This window comes from Carassius gibelio, chromosome B18 (genome assembly GCF_023724105.1).
Source record: "Carassius gibelio isolate Cgi1373 ecotype wild population from Czech Republic chromosome B18, carGib1.2-hapl.c, whole genome shotgun sequence".
Classification (NCBI taxonomy): Eukaryota; Metazoa; Chordata; class Actinopteri; order Cypriniformes; family Cyprinidae; genus Carassius; species Carassius gibelio.
This window is the reverse complement of record NC_068413.1, coordinates 20710393-20735160: the sequence shown is the minus strand read 5'-3', so window position 1 is coordinate 20735160 and position 24768 is coordinate 20710393. Positions and strand designations below refer to the sequence as shown.

The 24768-nt window shown below is 38.6% G+C and overlaps 2 protein-coding genes across 8 annotated transcripts in view; both read right to left on the bottom strand.

The window, feature by feature from the left end:
- Positions 1 to 323: 323 nt before the first annotated feature.
- On the bottom strand, positions 324 to 18964 carry prdm10 (PR domain containing 10). 2 transcript variants are annotated; one of them, XM_052582582.1, is made up of 23 exons: positions 18655 to 18964; positions 16206 to 16336; positions 15794 to 15955; positions 15088 to 15147; positions 14895 to 14999; positions 12351 to 12531; positions 11997 to 12238; positions 11716 to 11916; positions 11253 to 11325; positions 10603 to 10720; positions 9805 to 9922; positions 8717 to 9001; positions 7012 to 7356; positions 5704 to 5859; positions 5328 to 5507; positions 5116 to 5226; positions 4033 to 4233; positions 3808 to 3954; positions 3496 to 3666; positions 3118 to 3255; positions 2124 to 2298; positions 1911 to 2011; positions 324 to 1816 (listed from the first exon to the last, which is right to left on the bottom strand). In XM_052582582.1, the coding sequence occupies exons 2-23, from the start codon at positions 16275 to 16277 to the stop codon at positions 1625 to 1627; spliced, it is 3534 nt and encodes a 1177-aa protein (XP_052438542.1). In that variant the 5' UTR covers positions 16278 to 16336; positions 18655 to 18964; the 3' UTR covers positions 324 to 1624. The 2 variants fall into 2 exon arrangements, with proteins under 2 accessions (XP_052438542.1, XP_052438543.1); XM_052582583.1 differs by lacking the exon at positions 18655 to 18964 and adding an exon at positions 16841 to 18560.
- Positions 18965 to 22139: 3175 nt separating this feature from the next.
- Positions 22140 to 24768, bottom strand: part of aplp2 (amyloid beta (A4) precursor-like protein 2) — a 72783-nt gene continuing 70154 nt past the window's right edge. For all 6 annotated transcript variants that reach the window (XM_052583021.1, XM_052583018.1, XM_052583016.1 and 3 more), the window contains one exon: positions 22140 to 23884. In XM_052583021.1, the coding sequence (XP_052438981.1) occupies positions 23783 to 23884 (102 nt within the window). In that variant the 3' untranslated portion in view covers positions 22140 to 23782. The remainder of the gene's footprint in view (positions 23885 to 24768) is intronic.

Genomic DNA, 24768 nt, shown 5'->3' with positions numbered 1-24768 from the left:
TGCATGCAAATCAATGACCGTCACTTCAGTCGAATGCTTCTGATGAAATGACGCTGCTCCTTCAAGGTCTAGCGTACTAAAGAACCATTGGTTTGTGCAGCTACAGAATGTGAACAAATCAAGCTTCAGTACGGAGTAAAACAGGAGTATTCTGTTACTGGGTTTAAATGGGGGAAATTGTCAAAAGATTACATTATACTTGAAATTCTACTGTAGATAGATCTTAGTTTTGTATTTATTCCAGAATACTGCTTTTAAAATAGGAAGTCAAAATAAAGCCAAGATGAGGGATTTGAGAACTGGCAGATGATAAAGACATGAAGTCTACAAAAGGATGTTTATTTACGATCACTAGGAACAACAGGAGACACCAACCCAGAGACACTGAGGCGCATTACTGTACATAAACTGTCAATAATTACAATACTCATCATAGTACAGATTTTTTTTTTTACATTGTACAAGTTTGTCTCAGTATAAATAGTGTATGCTGGATACATTTCCCTTTCTCAGGTTCTAAAGTTGCAGCAGTGCTCCACTAATGGATGTGCAAAACCCAAATAAATACTAGTATGTCCATAAACACAAGTTACATGAAATACACAAGATCTTCCAGTCGTTTTAACAGATAATGCATAAAATTATATGAGGACTCTGATTTGGATTTTTTGGAGGGTATAAAGGGTTCAACCTTCATCTGAACCTCATTCTGGCAGTTGACTTCTTCAGTGGAGCATATTTTAATTATTTATAGTTAATATAATTAAGTAATCATTTGGGGTTCGCTTTCATTTGCAAGGGAGCTGATGTGGGGATTGACGATCTGATCTGGGAAGTTTTGCGTTATCAAAATAATACGATTTTGAGATTGATGTTAGATTCTTGAAATGAAATGTCAAGGTCATATTCCACTCCAAAACACATTACAAAAATACATTACATTTCATTGTAAGAAACTGAAGTATATTTTTGCATCGTGACATTATGTTCATGACAATCAAGCTAAATTTAATTCTAACACTTTATAGTCACAAAAATTAAGTCACAAAGCTTCACATTCTCTGTGCAAATTCTAATTCTCTCTTTGGATTTTGGGGTAAATTGTGATCTTTTATAAGATCCGCCTGCTCATCAAGGCAGTATTTTTCCAGGCTTTGCGGCTGTGCCAAATTTTACATGAAGATTTCCAAATATATTCAAACAAAAGCCAGCGAAATGAGGATCCACAGCGCTTGACCCCTTTTATTGTGGGGAAACAAAGAAATACTAATAAAAAAAAATCATTTTAAAGGTCTCTCATCAGTCTTAAGTATGAATCTTTCAATACTTTACTGAATAAAAAAAATAAAGAGGAAAAAAAAAATACCAAAATGAAGATAAAAGGCAAGATGTCACAGGTTAAAAGTCATGATAGTTCCTGAAAACAAACACAATTAGGTATTTTTGGGTGTCTAGAGAAACACAGTTACCCACTCCAGTGTTTTTATTATTTTTCATACAAAAACATCTTCACTATTTGAGTTCATCTTTTTAACTCTTCAAGAAAATAAATCAGAAATCTGTTCATTTAAAGTAACTCTGCAGCTGAAGACGACAAATCAGTTTCTTCATGTGTGATTGAGGGTCAGGGTTTGGTGATGTGAACTTCACTGGCCCCTGTCCCGTTGGTGGTGGTGGTGATGATGTACTGCGTGGTGGTCTGCTGACTGACGGCCGGCTGCTCCAGTGGGTCGGGGTGAACCTGCCCAGCGGATGACGGGACACTCAGCTGCTTACCATCCAGCTCCGTCTGTCCTTCCGAGATCACATAATGTGTCTGCACTCCACCAGAAACCAAAAAATAATTACACTACAATATGAAAACAAAAACACTGGAATTTTTGTGGAAGCCAGATAGCTGTTCCACTCACCGTCTTGACCTGACTGCTGTTGCCGGACGCAGTGACGGGGGTGCTGGCCTCTGCTATCACATACTGAGTATGAGGAAGAGCCATCATCTGGATCTCAGAGGCTTACGGGAGCAAAGGGAGGAAAACACAATGCTGCCATCATGTTTTCTGTATAAATGCAGATTAATATATTGATAAATATCTATTACAGAAGCTTTTGCTGAAGATGCTTACGGTAACTCCTGTAGTTCCAGTTGCTGGGTAGGTACGCATGCTGAGCAGCACCTTGCGTCTGATTGGTGGACGTCTGTAGAGTCTGGCCCTGAGCGAGGGTCACAGGGGTCAGCTGGGTGGTGCTAAGCTCCTGAGCCGCTTGCTGAGAGGAGGGGCTTAGAGGCTGAGCTGAAACCTGATTGGATGATAGAAAGTGTTCAAATGTAAGAGATGGTAAGACTGATGCCACTAAACTACACAAAAGCATAACATTTTTATATATCATCCTTATATAACATCATGGACCAAAAATGGCGTCTTGGTGTGATTATGCTTAAAAAAAAAATTGCGAAATGTATCGCAGTATGAAAAACTGGAATTTTCAGCAGAATTATAAAACTTTTAATCTAAAAACATAACTTTTTTTTAATTTTAATAATTTTATGGCTGAACAAATTGGAAAAAATCTTGATATAAAAAAATATTAATATAAAATAATCTTTACAAGAACCAACTTAAACATTTTTCAGTAACTATTTTACTTGAGATTTCATGAGCTATATTCCCACTGTTTTAAACTTATTCAGCATGACTATTAAATAATATTTATTTTTAAAATATTTTCTATTAAATAATTTTTTTTGCAATTATTATTATTAAATAGAAATATAAAAATAAGAAATATATTGTAGTAATACCATTGTCATGTAAAATAAATCAAGTATTTAATAAATCTTTTATTTTACAGTACTGTAAAAATTACAATACTAATAATTACAATTTATTCTTTTTAAACTTTAATCCATCAAGCATGATTCTGGTGACTTGCCAGAGAAAATCCATACAATTTAAAAAACCTGCAGTGCATACATTTATCTAAGGGGGATCTAAATTCACCGTTGGCAAGACTTGGTAGTCTATGAAGCAGAAATGCAAAACATCAGTAGTACATGTCTGGAAAAAGTATTGTTCAGCTCTACACAGGATACATGTCCTGTAAAAATCAGTGTCTCACCTGTGCATTGGCCTGCACCGTCCCCGTGGGCTCAGCCACCTGGATGTGCTCAACCTGAATAGAGTGCTGACTGTAACTGTGAGGGTCGTGTAACTGACTCACATCGACTGTAGAGTGCTGAGAGTGAGGAGAGGACGCCTGCAGAGACAAACAGACACAGCCCTCGCTTATCAAATCAGTCCAAAACTCACCAGAAGACAGAAAAGCACTACACATAAACTGATTATGTACACAAGTATGCAAAATAGAAGCAGAGAACACTGTGTATGTACTATATATGCAAACAGTACCGCTCAGAAGTTCATGAAGTCAAAAGAATGAAAGCAATAATAAAGTAATAAAGAGCACAACAGCGAGTGTGACTGAGTGTGTGCGTACCGGGGCCACCTGCACCACCTGCAGCTGTATGTGCTGTGGCTGGGACAGGCCTCCTCCTGCCTGAGACACTGGGATGTACTGGATCCTCTGGAAATCCCCTTGTGCTGTGCGGTAGTCTGTGGTCAGGGTCTGGGACAGCTCCGTCATGGCCTGGGTCAACAGATCGGTCGTCTAGGAGGAAGACACTGGGTCGTTACCGATCATCTAATCAGTAACACTTTACTGATATCTCTTTAAAAGACAACTCTAAATTAAAATCATTCAACAGAATTTATCAGCTATCATTTTGACGTGTTTGGGGGAGTGGCTCACCACCACGGTCTCCGCAGTACTGCCGTCTGTTGTGATGACGGCAGGAGCGCTGCTGATGACAGTAGCAGCCAGAGGTGCCGGGATGCTGCTGCTGCTGCTGTACTGATACTCCGGATGCTTCTTACGGATGTGCTGGACCATCTTGGTCTAAAAATAAACACAGACATAAGTTAGGACACATAAATCCATACAGATGAACACTCAGCATGTCATTGATGGCTGTACCTTGCTGCTGTATTGTTTGGCACAGTGCGGGCAGCAGACAGGTGCAGAAGCGATGGTGCCGGTCAGCTGTGTGTGTGTGCTCAGCATGGGGTCAGGCTCTCCCGGCCCGGCTGGACGCAGCTTCCGGATGCTGGGGGGCAATTCTGCCCCGGGGTGGTTCTTCAAAATGTGGGCCTTCCTCTTACTGGCACTTTTATACACCTGAATATAATAACATAATTAAAAAATACAATTACCGGTACTACTTTCAGGGATGAATTACCTTCTTCAGTTGTTTTTAATTGCATATTATAAATATACGTGTGTGTGTGTGTGTGTGTTCTGTTCAAAAGGTTGGTTCAGTAAGATTTTTTATGTTAATTAATTTTTAAAAGAGCATTTATTAATTTTCTAACAATATAAGTATTAACTATCACTTTTTTATCAATTTAAAGTTTTTTTAAATTTAATTTTTTAATAAACTCTGTTCTTTAGCTTTTTATTCATTTAAAAGTATATACGGTTTCCAAAAAGAATATTTAGCTCTTTCCAACATTGATAATATATCAGCATATTTGATCTCTGAAGGATCATGTGACACTGAAGACTGCTGTAATGGCTGATGAAAATTCACTTTGCATCACAGGAAAAGTTTTCTTTTTAAAGTATATTAATACAGAAATCATTTATTTTAAGTTGCTTATATATATATATATATATATATATATATATATATATATATATATATATATATATATATATATATATATATATATATATATATATATATATATATATATATGCTATTATATTATATTTAACTATTTTCAGAGGAGGCACGAGGACACACTGCGATTGTCTTACAGCAGCTGACATTTGAAGTGGATCAAAAAATTTCACCAAAGTTGTTCTAATACAAGAACGCATTTTAGTTTTAGGACAACTTTGATGAAAGGTTTTGATCCACTTCAAATGTTGACTATTATAAATGCAGCCAATGCCGTTAAAATGAGCAGAACCAAAGAAGGTGGTAAGACAGAATTGGCAGAGCTCACAGCAATCATGAACAACCCCAGAAGAACATTCATGTGTTGAAGTCCAGACCTTATCACAGTACTGGCAAAAGTAATCTCTGTTGGGTTTAATGATGGGCAGCGTCAGCTCAGGAACCTCCTCCAATCGCATCTCAGGATGTCGTTTAGACAGGTGATTCACCTGTGGACAGGACAGTAAAAAAAGGTCTATTTTAGAAAAAAACACCTATTTTAGAAAGCCTATATAGGTCATAGATTTAAGAAAAAAAAAAAAGTAAATACCAGCATTCCTCGTCTTCTGAAGCCCATCATACAGAGTCTGCATTTAAACATGAAGCTCTCAAAGTCGGTGGTGGGCTCCTTCTGTTTCAAAGCTTTGGTGCGGTGGATGCGGTCCGCCTTTTTGGCCTCACGTTCAGGGTTGTGCATCCTCTGCATGTGCTCCCGTAGTTTATCCTTCCTCTGGCCAACAAAGGAGAAGCAACACACAACAAAATAAATGAGAAGTTGTTAAACACTCAGACACATTCTTTTCATGTTTCATGCCTAACTGTATTTGGGTTCAAAGCTTAAAGACGCATAAACATCACAATGCACTGAATTTATTTGTGGATACTTTTATGCATGAACGATATTCATCTGGGCATATCTGAATCACCTTAAACTGTTTTCCACAGGTGGAGCACAGGAAGTCCTTGCGGTCAGAGTGGCGAAGCATGTGGAGGCGTAGTTTATCAGGCCTGCAGAAGGCTTTATCACACTCTGTACACTGGAAGATCTTCTCGGAGTGGAAACTTCTCACATGTTTCTTAACCTGCACGACACAGATGCATGATTGGCTAATCACACCATTAAACATCAGAATACTGCCATGTAACCAGACCAGACACTTTTGATTTCATTTTTTTCCCCCTTGAAAATCCACTTGTTATCAAAGCTTTACATCACATGCTCACCAATGGATCCTCTGCAGTGAATGGGTGCCGTCAGAATGAGAGTCCAAAACAACTGCTAAAAACCTCACAATAATCCACACCACTTCAGGCCATCAATTCACATCTAGCTAAGACAAAACCTGTGCATTTGGAATAAATTGTGTAATAATAATAATAATAATAACTATAATTTTGTCTGAATGAGGGGAGAAATATGCACAGATTAATCACGGTTTAAAAACAACTATATACAGTCAAACCAAAATGTAATCAGACACTGTCAAGATTTCTCACATTATCAGAGTTTATTCACTATAGTTTAGAACGACTGTAAAAACTAATTCATCTTGATAATGTCCGATAACTAAGAAAGGTATGTACTGAATCAGGGTTGAATAGCTGATTCAAGCACTCAATTAAATAATACCAATTGAGGTCAACCAATTACCAAGCAATGCTTCACTTTGTTCCGTCTGTGGGGTAAAAAGGTCCCATTAGCAATTGAAGAAAAACATTTTAAGCAGAACATGGTCAGGTCAAAATGTCTGAATAATTTTTGGTCCCAAAGTTTTACTGGTAGTCCATTATATGAAGATTTGTTGGATATAATGTCACAGTTTACTTTATTTTGCTATACATGAACAAAAGTGTCCTTCAGCCACTAGTAAAATGTATATATTGGTGGATTTTGATGTGAGAGGATAACGTGTGATGGTCTTTTTCAATGGAGTAAGCATTATTATGGATTTTGGGCACCCAAAAATGATGGTTAAATTGTCTAAGTGATGGATTTCTTTCTTAAAAACAAGCAGCATTTCATTTTCACAAAACATTAATAGATGTTTGTCAGCTGTTTGGTCTCTCATTCTGACGGCACCCATTCACTGCAGAGGATCCATTAGTAAGCAAGTGATGTCATGATAAACTCATCTACCCCTCAATCATAGACGAAGTCAATTTTTAAGCATATTTTAATTTTTTTGTGAACTATTTTGCGATTATGTGTACATCTGTTTGTTAGCACACCACACCTGTATGAAGTCTGTGAAGGTTTTCTTGCAGGAAGGACAGGAAAAGCAGCCGTTGACCAGGTGAACCTCCACATGCACTTTGAGCAGGTCCAGTCTGTCGTAGGACTCGGCGCAGAAGAGGCAGGAGTAGGTGCGCTGGTCAGAGTGCAGCTGCAGGTGATCCTCAAGCGCAGAGCTGGACAGGAAGCCCTTACCGCACTGATGGCACATGTGACGGCAGCCGTCCCGCCCGTGGTATCGCATGTGCTGCTCCAGCTTGTCTTTATCTCGAAAGGCTTTCCCGCAATGAGAACATTTAAAGGGGCGAAAGGACTTACGGATGAAAAGATGCTGGAGAGCGGCATTCTGGGTAAGGGAAGAGAGAAAGCATGGAGGAATGAGAAGACGACCAGGTGAAGAATCCAAGCAGGATGACGAGGAATCACTTCGATTACACTGAATTCATATGATCTGTGAGCGATGACACAATGCACTTGGGTGGTCTGCGTGTCACAGAGGTGGGTGGCTGAAACAAGGCGCTTCCTTTACATGCAGAACACAAACAGGACAAACATCTTCCAGTTGTAGCTCGTTCACACAAAAATGAACATTCTGTCATTTATTCTCCTTCACATCGTTCCAAAACCAAAACACTTTCATCCATGGAAAGCAAAGAATGGTTTACATTGCCAATATTAATGGCTCTCTTAATTTATTTGCTTTCAAATGTTAAACCATAGAGCTTTTATTTTGTCAAATTACTGTATTAGTAGTGTGAACCACTTTTACAGTGTTTTTTGGCATTTTTGAAGCACAAGAGTAAGCACTAGTGCTCGCTATTAACAGATTTCCCAGTTCAGGTCAATTCCAGCTCACAACAAGCTCTTGATTCAATTCGATTCTGATTTAGATATCAATTCATTTGGCTATAGATCAGGTACAGTATACAAGCTGTCCATCAGTAAATTACTATAATACTGAAGGGTTTAGATAACAACCAGTCCAAATTTAACAATGGTACGATTTAATTTCAGATCAACTCTCATTAACAAACATTTAAATTTCACACAAGCCTATTTTTCTTTTTAATTCTGTAATTAACTTTCTACTTCTATTTTTGTTAAAATATGAACATTTAAAATAAAGAGGGTTTATGAGCACTCAGCACAAAAATGGTATTCCGTGTAATTTTATGATTCAAATTCAATTTAAAATCTAAGACTTTCTTTAATATTGAAAGTAATGAAGCACAAAGCTTATTGTGAATATTGCACGGTAGGCAAGCTACAAATAAAACTAAGCAATGTTTTGTTCATGCATCACCAGAAAACAGCATAGATTCTTGGGATTTAAGAATTGATATTGGTTGATCAAAATCAATATTCAATCAACCCGGGCCTAGTATCCTACAATTAAATGATGTGAATGTTCATTTCTGGAGCAGCTGTCCTAAAACTCTGCTGATGGTTAAATGATGAAGCTCGGGGACTGAACGGATACAGACAGATGTAATGGGGATGTAGGGACTCAACACTGTATTGACTGAAGGAGGAAGTTTCCTCTGACTCCACTCTGGCCCACATTAGACCTACCTGCATGTCCACCTTAACGTGCAGCACGCAACAAAAGAGAAAGACACAGCCACACACACGCTACTGTTAAATAACTCTAGCCTACTCAACACACTACAATGCAGAGATCTGAGGTTGTGGGTCACTCCTCTTACCCTAATCCTCCTCGCCCTCCTCATGTCCTGTGGTGTGAGGTGGGGGTCTTCGGGACTTGTCTGAGACGGGTCCTCTTTGGCAGACTCTGGGACTTCTGTGGCTGGAGGTGGGGTGACAGAATCCCCCTCCTCTTGCAGTACCTCGGTGTGGGTTTCTGGGGTATCAAGCCCTTCTTCCGTCTCGGTCTCCATCGATTCAGCTGCCATTTCCACCCCCTTCAGCCCATTAAGAGCTCCGTCCGTTCGCTCCTCAAATGGTAGTTTATCTACAGATGCTAAAAGCTCCTACAGCAGGTACCAAGACAAAAGTTTTGCTTTCGATTCAAACGTTTAAACGTTCATAAAGAGATCAGAGATCCACTCTGCATCGAGCAAACTAATTTGTGCTAACCTTGCCATATTTGATGATTCTATGTGTGTGAGTTAATCGATGTTTATATGTGAATAAAAGTCTAAATTATATCTGTTCATCTTATAATACAAAATTTGCCTCCTCAGAAGACTTTTTAAACTGTTCCATTCACATGGATTACTTTTACGATGTCTTTATGAACTTTTTGAGGCATCAAATTTTGGGTACCGTATTTTCCGGACTTTAAGTCGCACTTTTTTTTCATAGTTTGGCTAGTCCTGCGACTTATAGTCAGGTGCGACTTATTTATCCAAATTAATTTGACATGAACCGAGAGAAATGAACTAAGACAATGAACTAAAAGAAAACATTACCGTCTACAGCCGCCAGAGGGCGCTGTATGCTGCTCAGTTCTCCTGTAGTCTACACTGAAAACATAGAGCACCCTCTCGTGGATGTAGACGATAATGTTTTCTCTTGGTTCTTGGTTTTAAATAAATGCGTTTTATAGTCCAGTGCGACTTATATGTTTTTTTCCTCATCGTGACGTATTTTTGGACTGATGCAACTTATACTCAGGTGCGACTTATAGTCCGAAAAATACGGTAAATGGACTTTCAGTGGAGGGACAGAAATCTCTCAAGTTTTATAAAAAAAAAAAAAAGTGTTTCGAAGTTGGATGAATATCTTACGGTTTTGAAATGACATGATGGTGAGTAAATGAGGTCTGCAGTACCTGTGTTTTGTCAGCACTCTCAACAGGAGTCTGTGGGCAGATGAATTTCGTACGTCGTCCTGGTCGTCGTGCAGCACCGAATCGTTTCCTGCCCCTTCCTCGCCCGCGGCCTTTTGGCCTGGAAAAGAAGAATTTTTGCCAGATTCTGCAATGGACTCACTTGCTATGTTTCCATCCAACGTTTTGAATAAAACCTATGTGCAAACTTGGAATATTGCATGAATCGTTCGAATAAAGTATTGTTTCCATCCAGAGAGTTAAAGACAACAAAATCATTACTTCCTGAATAACCTGCGCTAAATATCACAAAGAAAAACTTCATTTGCTGCAGTGGGAGAAGGCACTTTATATAATAATAATATATAATAATTTTTTTTGTTTGTATGTTTGTAAATAAATGTTTGTTTTCAATAAATTACGAGCTTCGGAGCATGCAGACGAATAGTGGTCGACTGATATATCGGCCGATATTTGCCATTTGTCAACTATTGGCATCTGTCAATATGTTTTTCTGCTTGTCCGATGTGTTAAGAGGCGGGACTTTTATTTTGACGTAGTTGAGAGCTGCTTCCCAAGATAACTTCTCGAGAGTGTTTCCATAATAGTTTATACGCATGTTTTCTTACTGGATAGGAAATGTATCCGACTTCGTTTTAATGTGCATTTTAAGAATTTATGTGCATCTTGCGTTTCCATTCAGCGTTTTATATGTGATATCCCAAATGTGCATGAAAATAGGTAGATGGAAACATAGCTACTGTCAGGAATACGATCATGAACATCGGAGAAATCAGTCACCTTTGGATGAGGTTCAGCTTGTCGTCGTGCATGTTTAAGTGCTGCTGAAGCTGCTCTGAGCTCATGAACCGTCTGTTACACTCATAGCACGGCCAGTTCTTCTCCTGCTCACGTAAAACTGACCCAGGAACCACAAGAGAAACATCTTTTTCAGATAATACTGAGATAACATCATAGATCAGATGTAAATATTAGGGGTACAGTTCGAAGATTAATAGTTAAAGGAGGAGTTTATAAGCATTTAGTGTGATTCTTTTTTCATTCATGACTCCCATTGTTGTTATATGGATGACGTTTTTTTGATTAATAGATTCATATAGATTTAAGGTTTTAAGCTTTGATCTGTGTGTAATCAGTGTCATTGATGTGATCAGAAGCTTTAAGAATTATTACATTCTTCCCAAAGGATATGATATTATGTAAATATAATTAACTTAAATTAATGCACATATTTAAACTTCATTTTACATTTTATTGTATTGAAGAAGAAAAAAACACGCAAAATGACTGGAACTCTGAGAAAGTTAGCAATTACATCCTTAGTAAATATCTAGTCTTTCATGCCTGTGGCTATGTGAATGGATCACCAATGTCATCAACTATAACACTTCCAGCAGATACTAATTTCAAAGAAGACAATGACAATTTACCTTTTCTCTCTTCATCTGTGACATCATGAACTTTCTGGTGGACAAACTCGGCATATGATGCAGCGTACCACACCTGAAGAGAAGACCGCATGTGAAACTCTTTACTTGAAGTATAGAATAATAAAAAAAATAAAAAACCACATAACCAACAGAAACGTACTTTATTTCAGCTAGTTGCAAAAGCAACACTTCTTCGTTTTGTTTAGTTTTAGATGAAGTATTAAAAAAACTAAAAATAAAAGAACAAAACATTTTTTTTTATTTTTTTTTTTATAAAAATGACAAGACTAAAATTTAAATCAAAGACAGAAAATATTAAAATAGAATATAAATATTAAGAGAAACTAAAATAGTATCTTCAATTAATAACTAACACTGGTAGATTCAACTAATAATAAAATGTTTAGCACTATGGACCATTCTTTTGTTTGATACGGATGAGAAAGGGTTCCTTTAAGCGCACCTTAAGCTCCTGTTTGGGCTGTATGTTCTTAATGGTGGTGTAAAAGATGTCCGAGCCGTATTGATAAGCCACCAGGTTCTGCTCCAGGTGATTCTGAGCCGGCCGGACAAACATCATCCAGTTACATCGCTCTTCATCAGTCAGGTCAAACCAGAGGTCCTCTGCCCTCTCGCCTTCTTTTTCAGGGTCTAGCATGTATAACTACACAGAAGCAAACAGCAGGATGTGAGAATTTTACACACAATACTAGAAAACTATGTAGATTAAGAGGTTTGTCGTACTTTGAGGTGGATGTGCGTGTCCTGCAGCTGGCTCTGTGGCACCAGCGGCCCCTCTATAGGACCGAACTGTGTGCGTTTGGGGATACGCCTCTTAGTAAAGACTCCGCCCAGGAAGCGGTCGATATACAGGACGAGAGGAAGACTGGCCCGAGCCTTGGACATCACAGGGCGGCTCAGGATGGGGTGCAGAGGACCGTGTTTCATACATGCTCCAAGATTAGCATTGTTACAGTCTTCACACCCTACACACAGAAATAATAACACATGATCATATTCAAAAGACTCGACCTTGCATTTTGCAAGAGAACTAAAACGTATTTCCTTGCACCACTTGAGTGTTAAATGTCTCCTCACAGAGGTTCTGAGGGGTGAAGGGCTGGGGCGTCCTGGGTTCCCAGTCGTCCATGTCAGAATCGTCGCTATCGTTGTCTTCCTCCTCATCCTCTGAATCCACAGTGGAATCGGTGGCCCCCAGGGGACTCGACGAGGCCTCCGGCATGTTCGGAAGAGCTGCATTAGTCACAGCAAGTTGGCTCTGTTGGGAAACAATCACTTTCTAGTCAAGAGGAGGTTAATCTGGCTTCACTAATGCAGGTGATGCTTTATTTCATACACTGTAGTCTCATGCCTATGGTAGGACAATGTTAAGAGGCCTTTCAGGGGAACAGCTCACTTCTCCGGCCATGTTTACACGACAACGATGTAGTCAAAAAATGGAAACGGTTTTCCCTTGTGTTTTTAAAAAGTTTCGCGCATACACAACAAAGTTTTTTTTTTAACTATTCGCGTTCACACATATCCGCAAAAACGGCCAAAAATGCTGACTACGTATGCAAGGCCAGTAGTTGACGCTGTAGGGAAGTGACGATTGTATGAGATGCATCTCCACTGTTGGTTGTAATATTGGTGAAGTAAATCCACACTTTGCTGAAGGAGTGTTAGCCAGCTCTTCGGCAGCAACAACAGTACCATACACTCCACCACGGTTGTGTATGTTTGTTCGCACTTGCCTTTATAATCGACACGTACTGTGCATGTCTACAAACCTAACACATACTACGCATGCGTATGACGTCACTGTTTTCAAAAATACCCCTGTTGGGTGTTTCCACAGAAACAATAATGGTGGCGTTTCCAAAAACTTGCACTTTGAAACCTGTTTTCAAAATTATGCTTTTTCAGTGCCCAAAACCCAGCTGCTGTGTAAAAAAAAGAAGAAAATTACACATTTTAGACTGAAAATGTTGTTGTGTAGACGGCCCCTCAGAATAAAATAAAAGATCATAGTGTCTATCAAACTAATTGCAGCACAGCACTGTGTTCATGCGAGCAGCGCACGACTCGGTTTTCAGTATCTCGGTTCACACTGAAACAAACTGTCTGCATGTGTGAATTTAAAGGCGGGGTGAAATGCTATTTCATGCATACTGAGTTTTTTACACTGTTAAAGAGTTGGATTCCCATGCTAAACATGGACAAAGTTTCAAAAATTAAGTTGTACGTTTGAAGGAGTATTTCTGTTCCAAAAATACTCCTTCCGGTTTGTCACAAGTTTCGGAAAGTTTTTTTCGAGTATGGCTCTGTGTGACGTTAGATGGAGCGGAATTTCCTTATATGGGTCCTGAGGCACTTCTCCCGGAAGAGCGCGCGCTCCCGTATAGCAGAGCACTGAGAGCACAGACATTCACTGATCAGAGCGAGAGCGTCGCGAAATGTCACAAAAGGAGTGCGTTTTTGGTTGCCAGGGCAAGACAACCCTGCACAGATTACCAAAAGAGAAACAGCATTAAGGGACCAGTGGATGGAGTTTATTTTTACAGAGCATCAACGGAGTTGTGCAAGTGTTTGTGTTTGTTCCCCTGCATTTCGAAGATGCTTGTTTTACAAACAAGGTCCAGTTTGACGCCGGATTTGCACATCGTTTACTTCTTAAGGATGATGCAGTCCCAACGGAAAAGGGTCACGATCGTGTGTTGGAACCGCATGCGGTGAGTAAAACTGCTTCAAATATCTCTGTGTTGTTAACTTAGCTATCAGCGCGTAAGCACATCAAGTAAACAACATGCGATGTTGTCATCAAACTGCACTTTCCACATGTACAGCTTAAAAAAAAAAAAAAGATGACAAAGTGGAACTTAGTCATTTTCCAAAACCGCTAAGCAAATATATACAGTTTCAGTAAATACCACATAGAGACTGATTGCTGATGCTGCTCTTGTTCAATTTCAGCCTCTGGATCTGATTCTGGATCATAAATATACGCTGAATCTGACTGTTAGCAATGGTTTGTTTTGGTTGGTTTTGTCCTCAGGTAATGTCACAGCTTCCAAACGCTATCAGCGCAAAAGCCTACTGGCGCTCGTGATTCTTTAGCTCCGCCCACACGTCACGCCTCCAGCCACTCGTGTTTTTCCGGGAAAAATCGGTACAGACTATCTTTCTCTTATGAATATAATAAAACTAAAGACTTTTTGGAGTTATGAAGGATTCAGTACTACTCTATAGGTACTCAAGATTAACAGGATATTGAGTGAAAACGAGCATTTCACCACCCCTTTAATGTGCATTTGAGAACTGTGAGACACAGTGCCAGTTATGCTTTATTTTCACATTTGCATAATTTCCCAAATATTTACCGTATTACCGTTTTTCTTTCAGAAGAAATCTAGACATAAGTTTTGATATATCACTAATGTAGTGTAAAGCAAAATAAGTCAGTGGTTTTCCTGGAGAATTGGGCTACTTTTATACGGTTGCTGCAGGTGATCATTTTGTCTTGAGGGTTAAAGTGATCAACATCCCTGGAACACGATTTGAAGGAGGTAAAAGAGGTTTGAGTCTATGATTCCAAATCAACACAAAAACTCCTGCTGGATATGTTTCACAGTGCGAGTTTACCTGTGTCACAGGCTCCAGGATCGCCTGTGGGCCATCAGCTACATTACTCAGTACGTGCAGATTTGCAGTGTTCATGTTCTGACCGCTGGGAAGCAACACAGTCACCTGACATGCAACAGATAATGTTAGTGGTCAACATCAATGAAAAATAAATAAAATAAATACCTGATAATGCTATGGAATGCCACACTACCTGTTGTGTTGTGCCATCTTGCTGAATATAGGCCACTTGGGGCTGATCTGTAAACACCGCCTGAACAGGAACGAAAAAGAGCAGTAAACCTGAGTTCATTTATCAGAAGGAGTACATATGAAAATAACATTCAGTCCGCCAATAATCACCACAAACTAAACCCAACAAAGTGACCGATCTTGTATCACACTTGAAGGGGTTTATTCTGCAATCGATTGCACAGCTTATTACACATCACCTGTTTGCACAATAAATCAATCATTAAATATGGAGCTGAAATTAGGAACAAAGAAAACAACAAAGTGGGGCAAGTGAAAAATTCAATTAGCACAGCTTTGCAGGAAACTCTTCAATTACATGTTCATAACACAAAAGATTGTAAAGAATGCTCTGACTGTATTTTTACTTTTCTTAGTCTGGAACATGTTCATCTCTCCCTTTAATATTTGTCGTTTAATGAGATGCTAATGTCTTTCCCCACATGCTTTTGGTAGCAATACAGAATACATTCACATTTTTAGTGTTGTAATATTTAAATTTGAATGCATTAGCTAACATTAATATTAACATTAAGTTGCATAATAGCAATAGGAGACTAAACTTATCAAAATATTACCTTCACAAGCTGCTTTGTCTATCGATCACCCTTCTACAATTACAGCAATAATTATGACTCATAACCCTGTGTGCTGGCTGTGCCCCACACCTGCGATCCATCGGCTGGGTGTATGTACACCAGTGTGTGTTCGGCCGACTCCACCGAGGTGTAGGAGCTCCCGTCTGCTGCGTACACGACCTGCTGCTGAGCGCGGTCAGACTGCTCTCCGCTGTACACGATCTGAGCCACCGCACCGCTCTCGAAATGCACCTGCACACATTATCGTATCATAACAATAACACTTTTGCAGGATGACATGCTTAATTGTAATGCAATTGAAATCAAGATCCTACATAGAGAAGTTTTAAAGCATTAGTTGTTTAAGAGAGAGCGGCAGTGCATTCTAGAGAAGTGAAACAGAGATACATGCTTTATTGGTTTTCGGTTGAAGAATGTGAGATGCAGGTAACTAAACAGTTCCACGTAACTAATCGAACTAAAGAGTAAGGTTTGGCTGTACCTGAGGAGTATTTCCAGTGTCATTGTTGGCTGCTGTACTCCACACATGTGTTGACTCCTGCTTGGCCTCCATTGCATCAGAACGAGGTGAGAGCGAACCCCTCCTCCACCAATCCACCGCTCATCTACCACCTGCACATGCATTACACAGAGTGCCATGGCTTTTTAAGATTTTAGATCCATGACTTCTTTAAATAGCTTGAGCCATTATGAAAACCCATATTAATTGACCACTGCTCTGAATATGGGTGGGGGGGGGGTGTCTATGGTGGCCATGGCCCGGAGTAGAATATCATCACAAATTATACACTGAATAATGTAGTGTGCAACATTTTCACCACATGACCTCAGAAGGTTTCATTGATAGGTCTTATCTTTCCTGTTGTGACAAACATCCAAGTGTAATGGATTATCAAAAAACAGAACCATTCACAACTTGGTGTTAACTGGATGTTGAAATGTGGAGATTGCACTCAAAAGTGAACGCAGATGAACTTGAGGTTGAAGGGGTGAGTTTAAGGGTGAATCGGAATGTGTGCAAAGGATTGTGGGTGATTGAAGGACACTTGATGCATCCTTCAAAGCAGGCTGAATGAGGGAAACAAAAGGAAGACTGCCTACTAAGTATAGGCTTACTTCACAAAGCTTTATGATGTGGCAGCCTTACGAGGACGTGTCCTTCCTTTTGACTAAATGACTAGAGAAGTCCTGCATTCGTCACCAGAGACGCCCGAGGTGTTTGTTAACACCATAAACTGTAATGAATAAACCTCAGGCTGAAGGAAAAATAAATTCACGTCTGTAACGTAGAGAAGGAGAAGAAGGTTTAACACTCTTCGGCAATAAAACAAAACAAAGAAGTTCAATAAAGTAATTTTTGCTTATAAGTACCGTTGCATTGGATCATCAAAGATCAGCAGCAAAGACATCAGTTCATTATATGGGATTAGATACATTTGTGTTATTTAACATATTTAATTATTGCCAGTTTGTGACATATTCTGAGTTTGCATTTCACTTTCTTAATTCATTTTGATGAATACTAAGACTTTTTCTCGAGTGATTAATAAATGCACATTTACATTCACTCTAGATCTACATCATGTTCACACAGTGCACACAATGGCTCTTTACTTCAGATTTCTCCCAATTTGGGGACAGGGGACTTGTAACTCAGTTATTTTCTTGTAAATTAAAATGTAATGCGTTACTTTACTAGTTACTTGAAAAAAGTAATCTGATTACATAACCCACGTTACTTGTAATGTGTTACATCCCCAACATCTTATGTAAGGTGATACATAATAGCAAACTCAACTGTTTGACTGCATCTACTATTATAAAATGTAAACTATATAACTGCCCAATTCCAATCAGCTAAAGGAATGAGATGTTATAAACAAAAACTATTTTTCTGTAAAGATGCCTTGCAAAGGTGTGCATTGTGTCAAGCATTAGACAAATACATTTGACTTGGCCTCAGGGAAACCTTTGGAAATCTCAGTTTTCATATTCTCAAGGTTTTTCCAGACCATACTGTGTTCATCTTGTATAAGAAATAACGTTACTCCAAATTAATGGAATAACTCGCTTACAAAAATCATTATTATCATAATGATAATTTATGCCATGAAATTTACATGGAACTCTAATGTACTTAAAAAATAACATGATCAGTCTGGCAGTGGCTGATGTGAACGGAACAGATAAAAGCTCAGGCTCGACGCAGTTCATCCGTTGATAGTGTTATTATTTGTAATTTACTGAAATGCTAAAAGCTCGCGGTTTAACCCGAACACGGGCGCGCAGAGCTACTGGAGTAGCGGTCAGTCTAATACTGCACGGGGGTAACGTTAGAGGAGACACACGGCCGGACAGAAGATACCCAACACCAGCGACGAAAAAAAACACACACACAGACGCCGATCACCCCGGGCCTCTTCAAACCCTGAGACAGATACAGAGATTATAAAGGCTGTGATGGCGAATGAAGGGCTCGGGCTGTCTGTGAGGCTCTCTCCCCCCCGTCTGAAGCCCGCAGGTTGGGAGTTCCAGTCGGACTATACCACACAACCAGCAGCGGCACATAAACACTTTCACAGCAGCTTTATCAGACATAAACCCGCGCTGGGCGCCGGCAACGACAGAGGAGTGAGAGCAGAGGGCCTGTTCAATCTGGAACGGCCCTACGGTGTCGTTTTAATCGAGTACACTAGTTTCATAAAGGTTTTGAAATGCAGGACAGGGGCGCTTGGCTCCCCGCGCATAGATGAACCCGACGCGCTTCGCGAGAGTCTGAGGCAGAATGAGGAAAACGCGACGCGACACGACTCCATTTTGGGTGGGACTAAGACAACAACAAAGCACGGCGAAGACACTTGACAAAATATATCTACCCTCTAATCGACCGTCCAACGGAAAACAGCCTGTGAATCTTACGTGACACTTACTAAGAGACGATCCTGAATCCGCGCTTAAGCTTCGGGTGTGGATTTCCCGAGAGTTTTCATCATTTTTAGGAAAAGGTTGAAGTGGGTCTTCCCTCTGAATGGTAGCTGCAGAGATGGCTGCCTTGCATATATTAACATAATCTACCTAGCAACAGACCCGCGGCCCCAGGCGACGCTTTCTACATTGCGATATATATCGATGGAGATTTGCAGGAATGATAGGGATAAAATGGCATATATGATGTGCTGGATAAAGTCCGCGTCCTTTATTTTGAACTCCGATATGTGTAAATTGTTTTTCATATCGAGATAATTGGCATTTGATGCTCGTATGCCATTCTCCTCACTGTGCCAATGGGAATTTTCCGCCATTTCTCCCAACCAATGAAAAAAATAAAACGACTTCAAGGCCGTCCAATGAATAAAAAGAGAACGCGCCAATGACAATTCAATCGCGTCACACAAGCACTTGTGTACATATATGCACTAATATGTTTCATATACATTTCTACATTTTATATAACACACATTATATTCATGATATAATATATAAATGAGACCATGGACCATAAAACCAGTCTTAAGTAGCATGAACATGTTTGTAGAAAAAGCCGACAATACATTGTATGGGTCAAATCAATTTAGGATAAAGATATTATTATAATACATTTTGTAAAACTCCTACCGTAACTATTTAAAAACGTAATTTTTGATTAGTATTTTTTTTTTTTTTTTTTTTTGCATCTCCTCAGATTCCAGATTTTCAAATAATTGTAATCTCAGCCAAATATTGTACTATACGAACAAACAATACATCAATAGAAAGCTTATTTATTCACATCTCAATAAAAAATAATAATAATAATATATATATATATATATATATATATATATATATATATATATATATATATATATATATATATATATATATATATATTTACCCTTATGAATGGTTTGTGGTCCAAGGTCACAAATTATACAATTATATAAACAAAACCCCTTTCAGGATTTCTTTAAAGTCTGAATTTCATAAATTAAGTCCTAAAAATGTCTTATATCAGAAAATCTTAAATACTTCAACTAGTAGCATTGAATATTACATGCACAGTATATTTCTAATTGACATACAGATTGAACATGAAATGGTGTTTTCTGAGAAACTGAAGGAAAAAATAAATAGTTGATGGTTAAAACTGCACTGGACCAGACAGGACTAGCAAAAAGTGCTCGGCCCTGACAAGTCATTGATTTGTCTCACCAGGAGTGATGGTCAGACTTGTGTTCATCATTAAAGGAGTGAGTGTTACACTGTCTGAGGTCTGTAGTCTTGAACGGGATTGATTTGGAGGTGGAGGGTCATTCATTGTCTGGGTCGGTGTGTCACAGCATCAGACTGAGCATATCTTCCCTTCAGACTCATCCTGACATGATCCTCCAGCAGGACTCTGCAAATCTGCAGGTTCAGTCTCTCTTAGTTGTTGAATCTTCATACAAGTATTTAGATGTTAGAATAGTTCACCCAAAAAATTATAAATGTACTCACCCTCAGGCCATCCAAGATGTAGACGAGTTGGTTTCTCAGCAAGTGATGTAATGCTACATTTCTCCAAATCTGTTCCCATGAAACAAACTCATCTACATCTTGCGAGTGCACTGTCAGAAAATTTCCATTTTGGGGTGAACTATTCCTTTAAAGAAGCTTGTGGCTACAACACATTCTGACTGTAACTTTGTGTGTGTGTGTTTCATTATGAAATATGTAAATGTAATTCCTGCATATTTTACAATAATAATAATAATATATATATACACACACACACACAGGTGCTGGTCATATAATTAGAATATCATCAAAAAGTTGATTTCACTAACTCAATTCAAAAAGTGAAACTTGTATATTATAATCATTCATTACACACAGACTGATATATTTAAAATTTTTATTCCTTTTGATTTTGATGATTATAACTGACAACTAAGGAAAATCCCATATTCAGTATCTCAGAAAATGTGAATATTGTGAAAAGGTTCAATATTGAAGACACCTGGTGTTACACTCTAATCAGCTAATTAACTCAAAACACCTGCAAAGCATTTAAACGGTCTCTCAGTCTAGTTCTGTTGGATACACAATCATGGGGAAGACTGCTGACTTGACAGTTGTCCAAAAAACAACCACTGACACCTTGCACTAAAGGTCATTGCAAAAGAGGCTGGCTGTTCAGAGCTCTGTGTCCAAGCACATTAATAGAGAAGCAAAGGGAAGGAAAAGGATTGTGAAACAAAACCAAGTACAATTTTTTGGGGGAGATTCACAAAGAGTGGACTGCAGCTTGAGTCAGTGCTTCAAGAATCACTACGCACAGATGTATGCAGGACATGGGTTTCAGCTGTCGCAAACCTTGTGTCAAGCCACTGTTGAACAACAGACAGCATCAGAAGCGTCTCGCTTCAAAAAGGACTGGACTGCTGCTAAGTGGTCCAAAGTTTTCTTAAATTTTGCATTTCCTTTGGTTATCAGGGTCCAAGAGTCTGGAGGAAGAGAGGAGACACACAATCCACATTGCTTGAGGTCCAGTGTAAAGTTTCCACAGTCAGTGATGGTTTGGGTTGCCATTTCATCTGCTGGTGCTGGTTCACTGTTTTCGGAGGTCCAAGGTCAATGCAGCCTTATACCAGAAAGTTTTAGAGCACTTCATGCTCCCTTCTGCTGAACAACTTTATGGAGATGCAGATTTCATTTTCCAACAGGACTTGGCACCTGCACACAGTGCCAAAGCTACCAGTACCCGGTTTAATGACCATGGTATCCCTGTTCTTAATTGGCCAGCAACTCATCTGACCTTAACCGCATAGAAAATCTATGAGGTATTGTGAAGAGGAAGGTGCGATGTGTCAGACCCAACAATGCAGAAGAGCTGAAGGCCACTATCAGAGCAACCTGGGCTCTCATAACACCTGAGCAGTGCCACAGACTGATCGACTCCATGCCACGCCGCACTGCTGCAGTAATTCAGTCAAAAGGAGCACCAACTAAGTATTGAGTGCTGTACATGCTCATACTTTTCATTCATACTTTTCAGTTGGCCAAGATTTCTAAAAATCCTTTCTTTGTATTGGTCTGAAGTAATATTCTAATTTTCTGAGATACTGAATTTGGGATTTACCTTAGTTGTCAGTTATAAACATCAAAATTAAAAGAAATAAAAATTTGAAATATATCAGTCTGTGTGTAAAGAATTAATATAATATAAACGTTTTACTTTTTGAATTGTATTAGTTAAATAAATCAACTTTTTGATGATTTCTAATTATGTGACCAGCACCTGTATATATATATATATATATATGTGTGTGTGTGTGTGTGTGTGTGTGTGTATAAATGCTTTTATTTTATATTATAAACTCAAATCAGACTTCTTATGAGAACATTCATGCTGGTATAAAAAGAAGTAGAATAAAGACCAAAAATGACACCAACATGGAAGTAGTGAATTTATTGATGTGTTTCCCACCTGTAACCAAGAAGCCATTTTCCACTGGATTCCACCATATTTTACCTCTAATGTATGACCTTTGCATTAATTTTCCCCTCACCCCATGACCATTTCCACAATCAAGCAGGCAATGACAAGGTACAAGATTGGAGCCATTTAGGTGCATAGTGAAAGTCACATACAGAAATACTGTCACAGGAAGAGAGAGAAAAACAAGAACTTAAAAATATAGATCATAACATCTCATTTAAGAACAATGCAAACCACAGGTTGTCCTTGATAAAAGCCATGATTGCGACATCAACTATACAAAGTCAGGGATACAAAGTCATTGCTAAGAAGTGTGTGTGTGGGATTTTTTCCTTGCCTTGCATCGCAGTGGACATGCAAAACATTTCTTGCACTTGCCTTGGCCTCCAGCTTAGTAACTTATCAAGGGTATGTCCTTGTAGGACTTAACATCTATATATATCGTAGTATTATAAACAACATTTATATCGTAGTATTATAATTACAGTCCACTTTATGCTCTTTTTGATGTAAGTGATCATAGAAAGTATTGCCACAATAAAACTCTCCATGGCAATTCTCATTAGGCAGCTATTAATAAAAATACATAACTGCGATAAACATAAACTGAATGCAACATTTCATCAGGTCAGATTTCCTATAAAAGGGAGCGTTGGAGTGTGTGCAGGAAAGAGCAGGAAAAATAACATTAATTCAGAGTAGAGCGACATTTCAGTGTGATATGGGAGACTGGAGGCCTTTTATCAACAAATTTGCACCAGTCATGTGCAGGGGCCGCACCGTTCCAAGTATAAGACACCATAACCAAAAGATAAAAACAAATGACATAGTAAATGTTACTCAAATCAGGCACCTCTACATTCACAATCAGCCAAAATATCTGGCAGGCCGTCACGCCATTCAGTTTGAACCGTTCATCGTATCTTACACAGGCGATGGTATCAGGTGTTTGGACCGGGGATATCTGTCCTTTAATCTCAAAGTTTAAACCTGTAACCTCTGGAAAAAATAACATGACTGACTATGAATAAATTGACCATCTACTTTTTCTATTTATGTATATATTGTGTGTTTTTAATAATTACAAAGTAAATGATTTAAAGATTTTCTTTTCATATTTTCTGATTCACTATACATTTAATTCGTTACAAATAACCTTCATATACAAGCGATCTATTTAAAAGAAGTATATCCTGGCGGCCTGCGATGGTGTAGACAAACTGCCGTCTCATTTTGATTGTTTCGGCTTTGCTGTACCTCTATAGACTAGATCTGAACTTTATAAAAATTAACATTTAAAATAACATTACAATACGTTCTGATTTCAAATACGGAAAATCAATTCCAGGCTAATTTGCAGAAATCACGTTCTCCTGTTTTAAAACAGTTGACTTTAAAATAAAGACAAGTTATAAGAGCATAAAATTGTGCTCCATGGTACAACAGTAGCAGTATTAGAAGTAGCAGTATTAATAAACCATTGTTTTTTGTTTTCTTTAAATGAACCAGAATATGCATTTCAAATGCATGAAATGATTTGAGAGCAGTTTTATAATTGGTCAGTAGTATGTTCACCCCTCTCTAGCGCCCCACGAAGGCTAAATCTGCATCTGCTCCAGATATTTGTAGGTGGGGTTTTCGTAGCCGTGGTTCTGCATCTTGCTCAGGTGACGTTCTTCTGGAGATAGCATAGGATCAACCTGAAACACAAGAGGAAGATTTAAGATATCAGTACCTACAACATAAGCAGCTATAAAAGTTTAGGAACAGTACGATTTTTTGTAATGTTCTTGAAGTCTCTCGTGTTGACCAAGGCTGCATTTATTTGATCAAAATACAGTAAAAACTGTAACATTCTGAAATATTTTTATGGTTTCTTTTTAAATGCATTTTCAAATTTTTATTTATTCCTCTGAATGCAAATCTGAATATTTAGCAGCCATAACTCTGTCAATCTTAAGTGTCACATGATCCTTCCAGAATAAGTTGACACAATAAGAAAAACTGCTCATCCTCAAACCATTCAAGATGTGTTTGTTTCTTCATCCGAATGGATTGGAAATGTAGCATTCCATCACTTTCTCACCAACGGATGCTCTGCAGTGAATGGGTGCCGTCAGAATGAGAATCCAAACAGCTGATAAAAACATCACAATATTCCCCACCACTCTACTCTATCAATTCAATTCTTGTAAAAAGAAAAGCGTTTGCATTAAAAAAATAAAAATCCATCTTTAAGGCATTTTAATCTTAAATCATCACTTGTGGATTATTGTGGAGTTTTATCAGCTGTTTGGACTCTCGTTCTGACGGCACCCATTCACTGCAGAGGATCCATTGGTGAGAAAATATCTCCTAATCTGACAAAGAAACTTAGATGGCCTGTACATTTTCTGCAAATGTTCTTTTTGTGCAGTAATTTCGTGAGAGAAATGTTACTGACTACAAACCTTTCAACAGCCGTGAATATTATAATGTTATATAATTAAATGAATATAAACTTTCCATTGAACCTCCTTGTCCTTGTGTGTTTGGAGTGAGAGCATTATCCTTCACAGCGATTGAGAGAGTCTGTCTAGCCTGT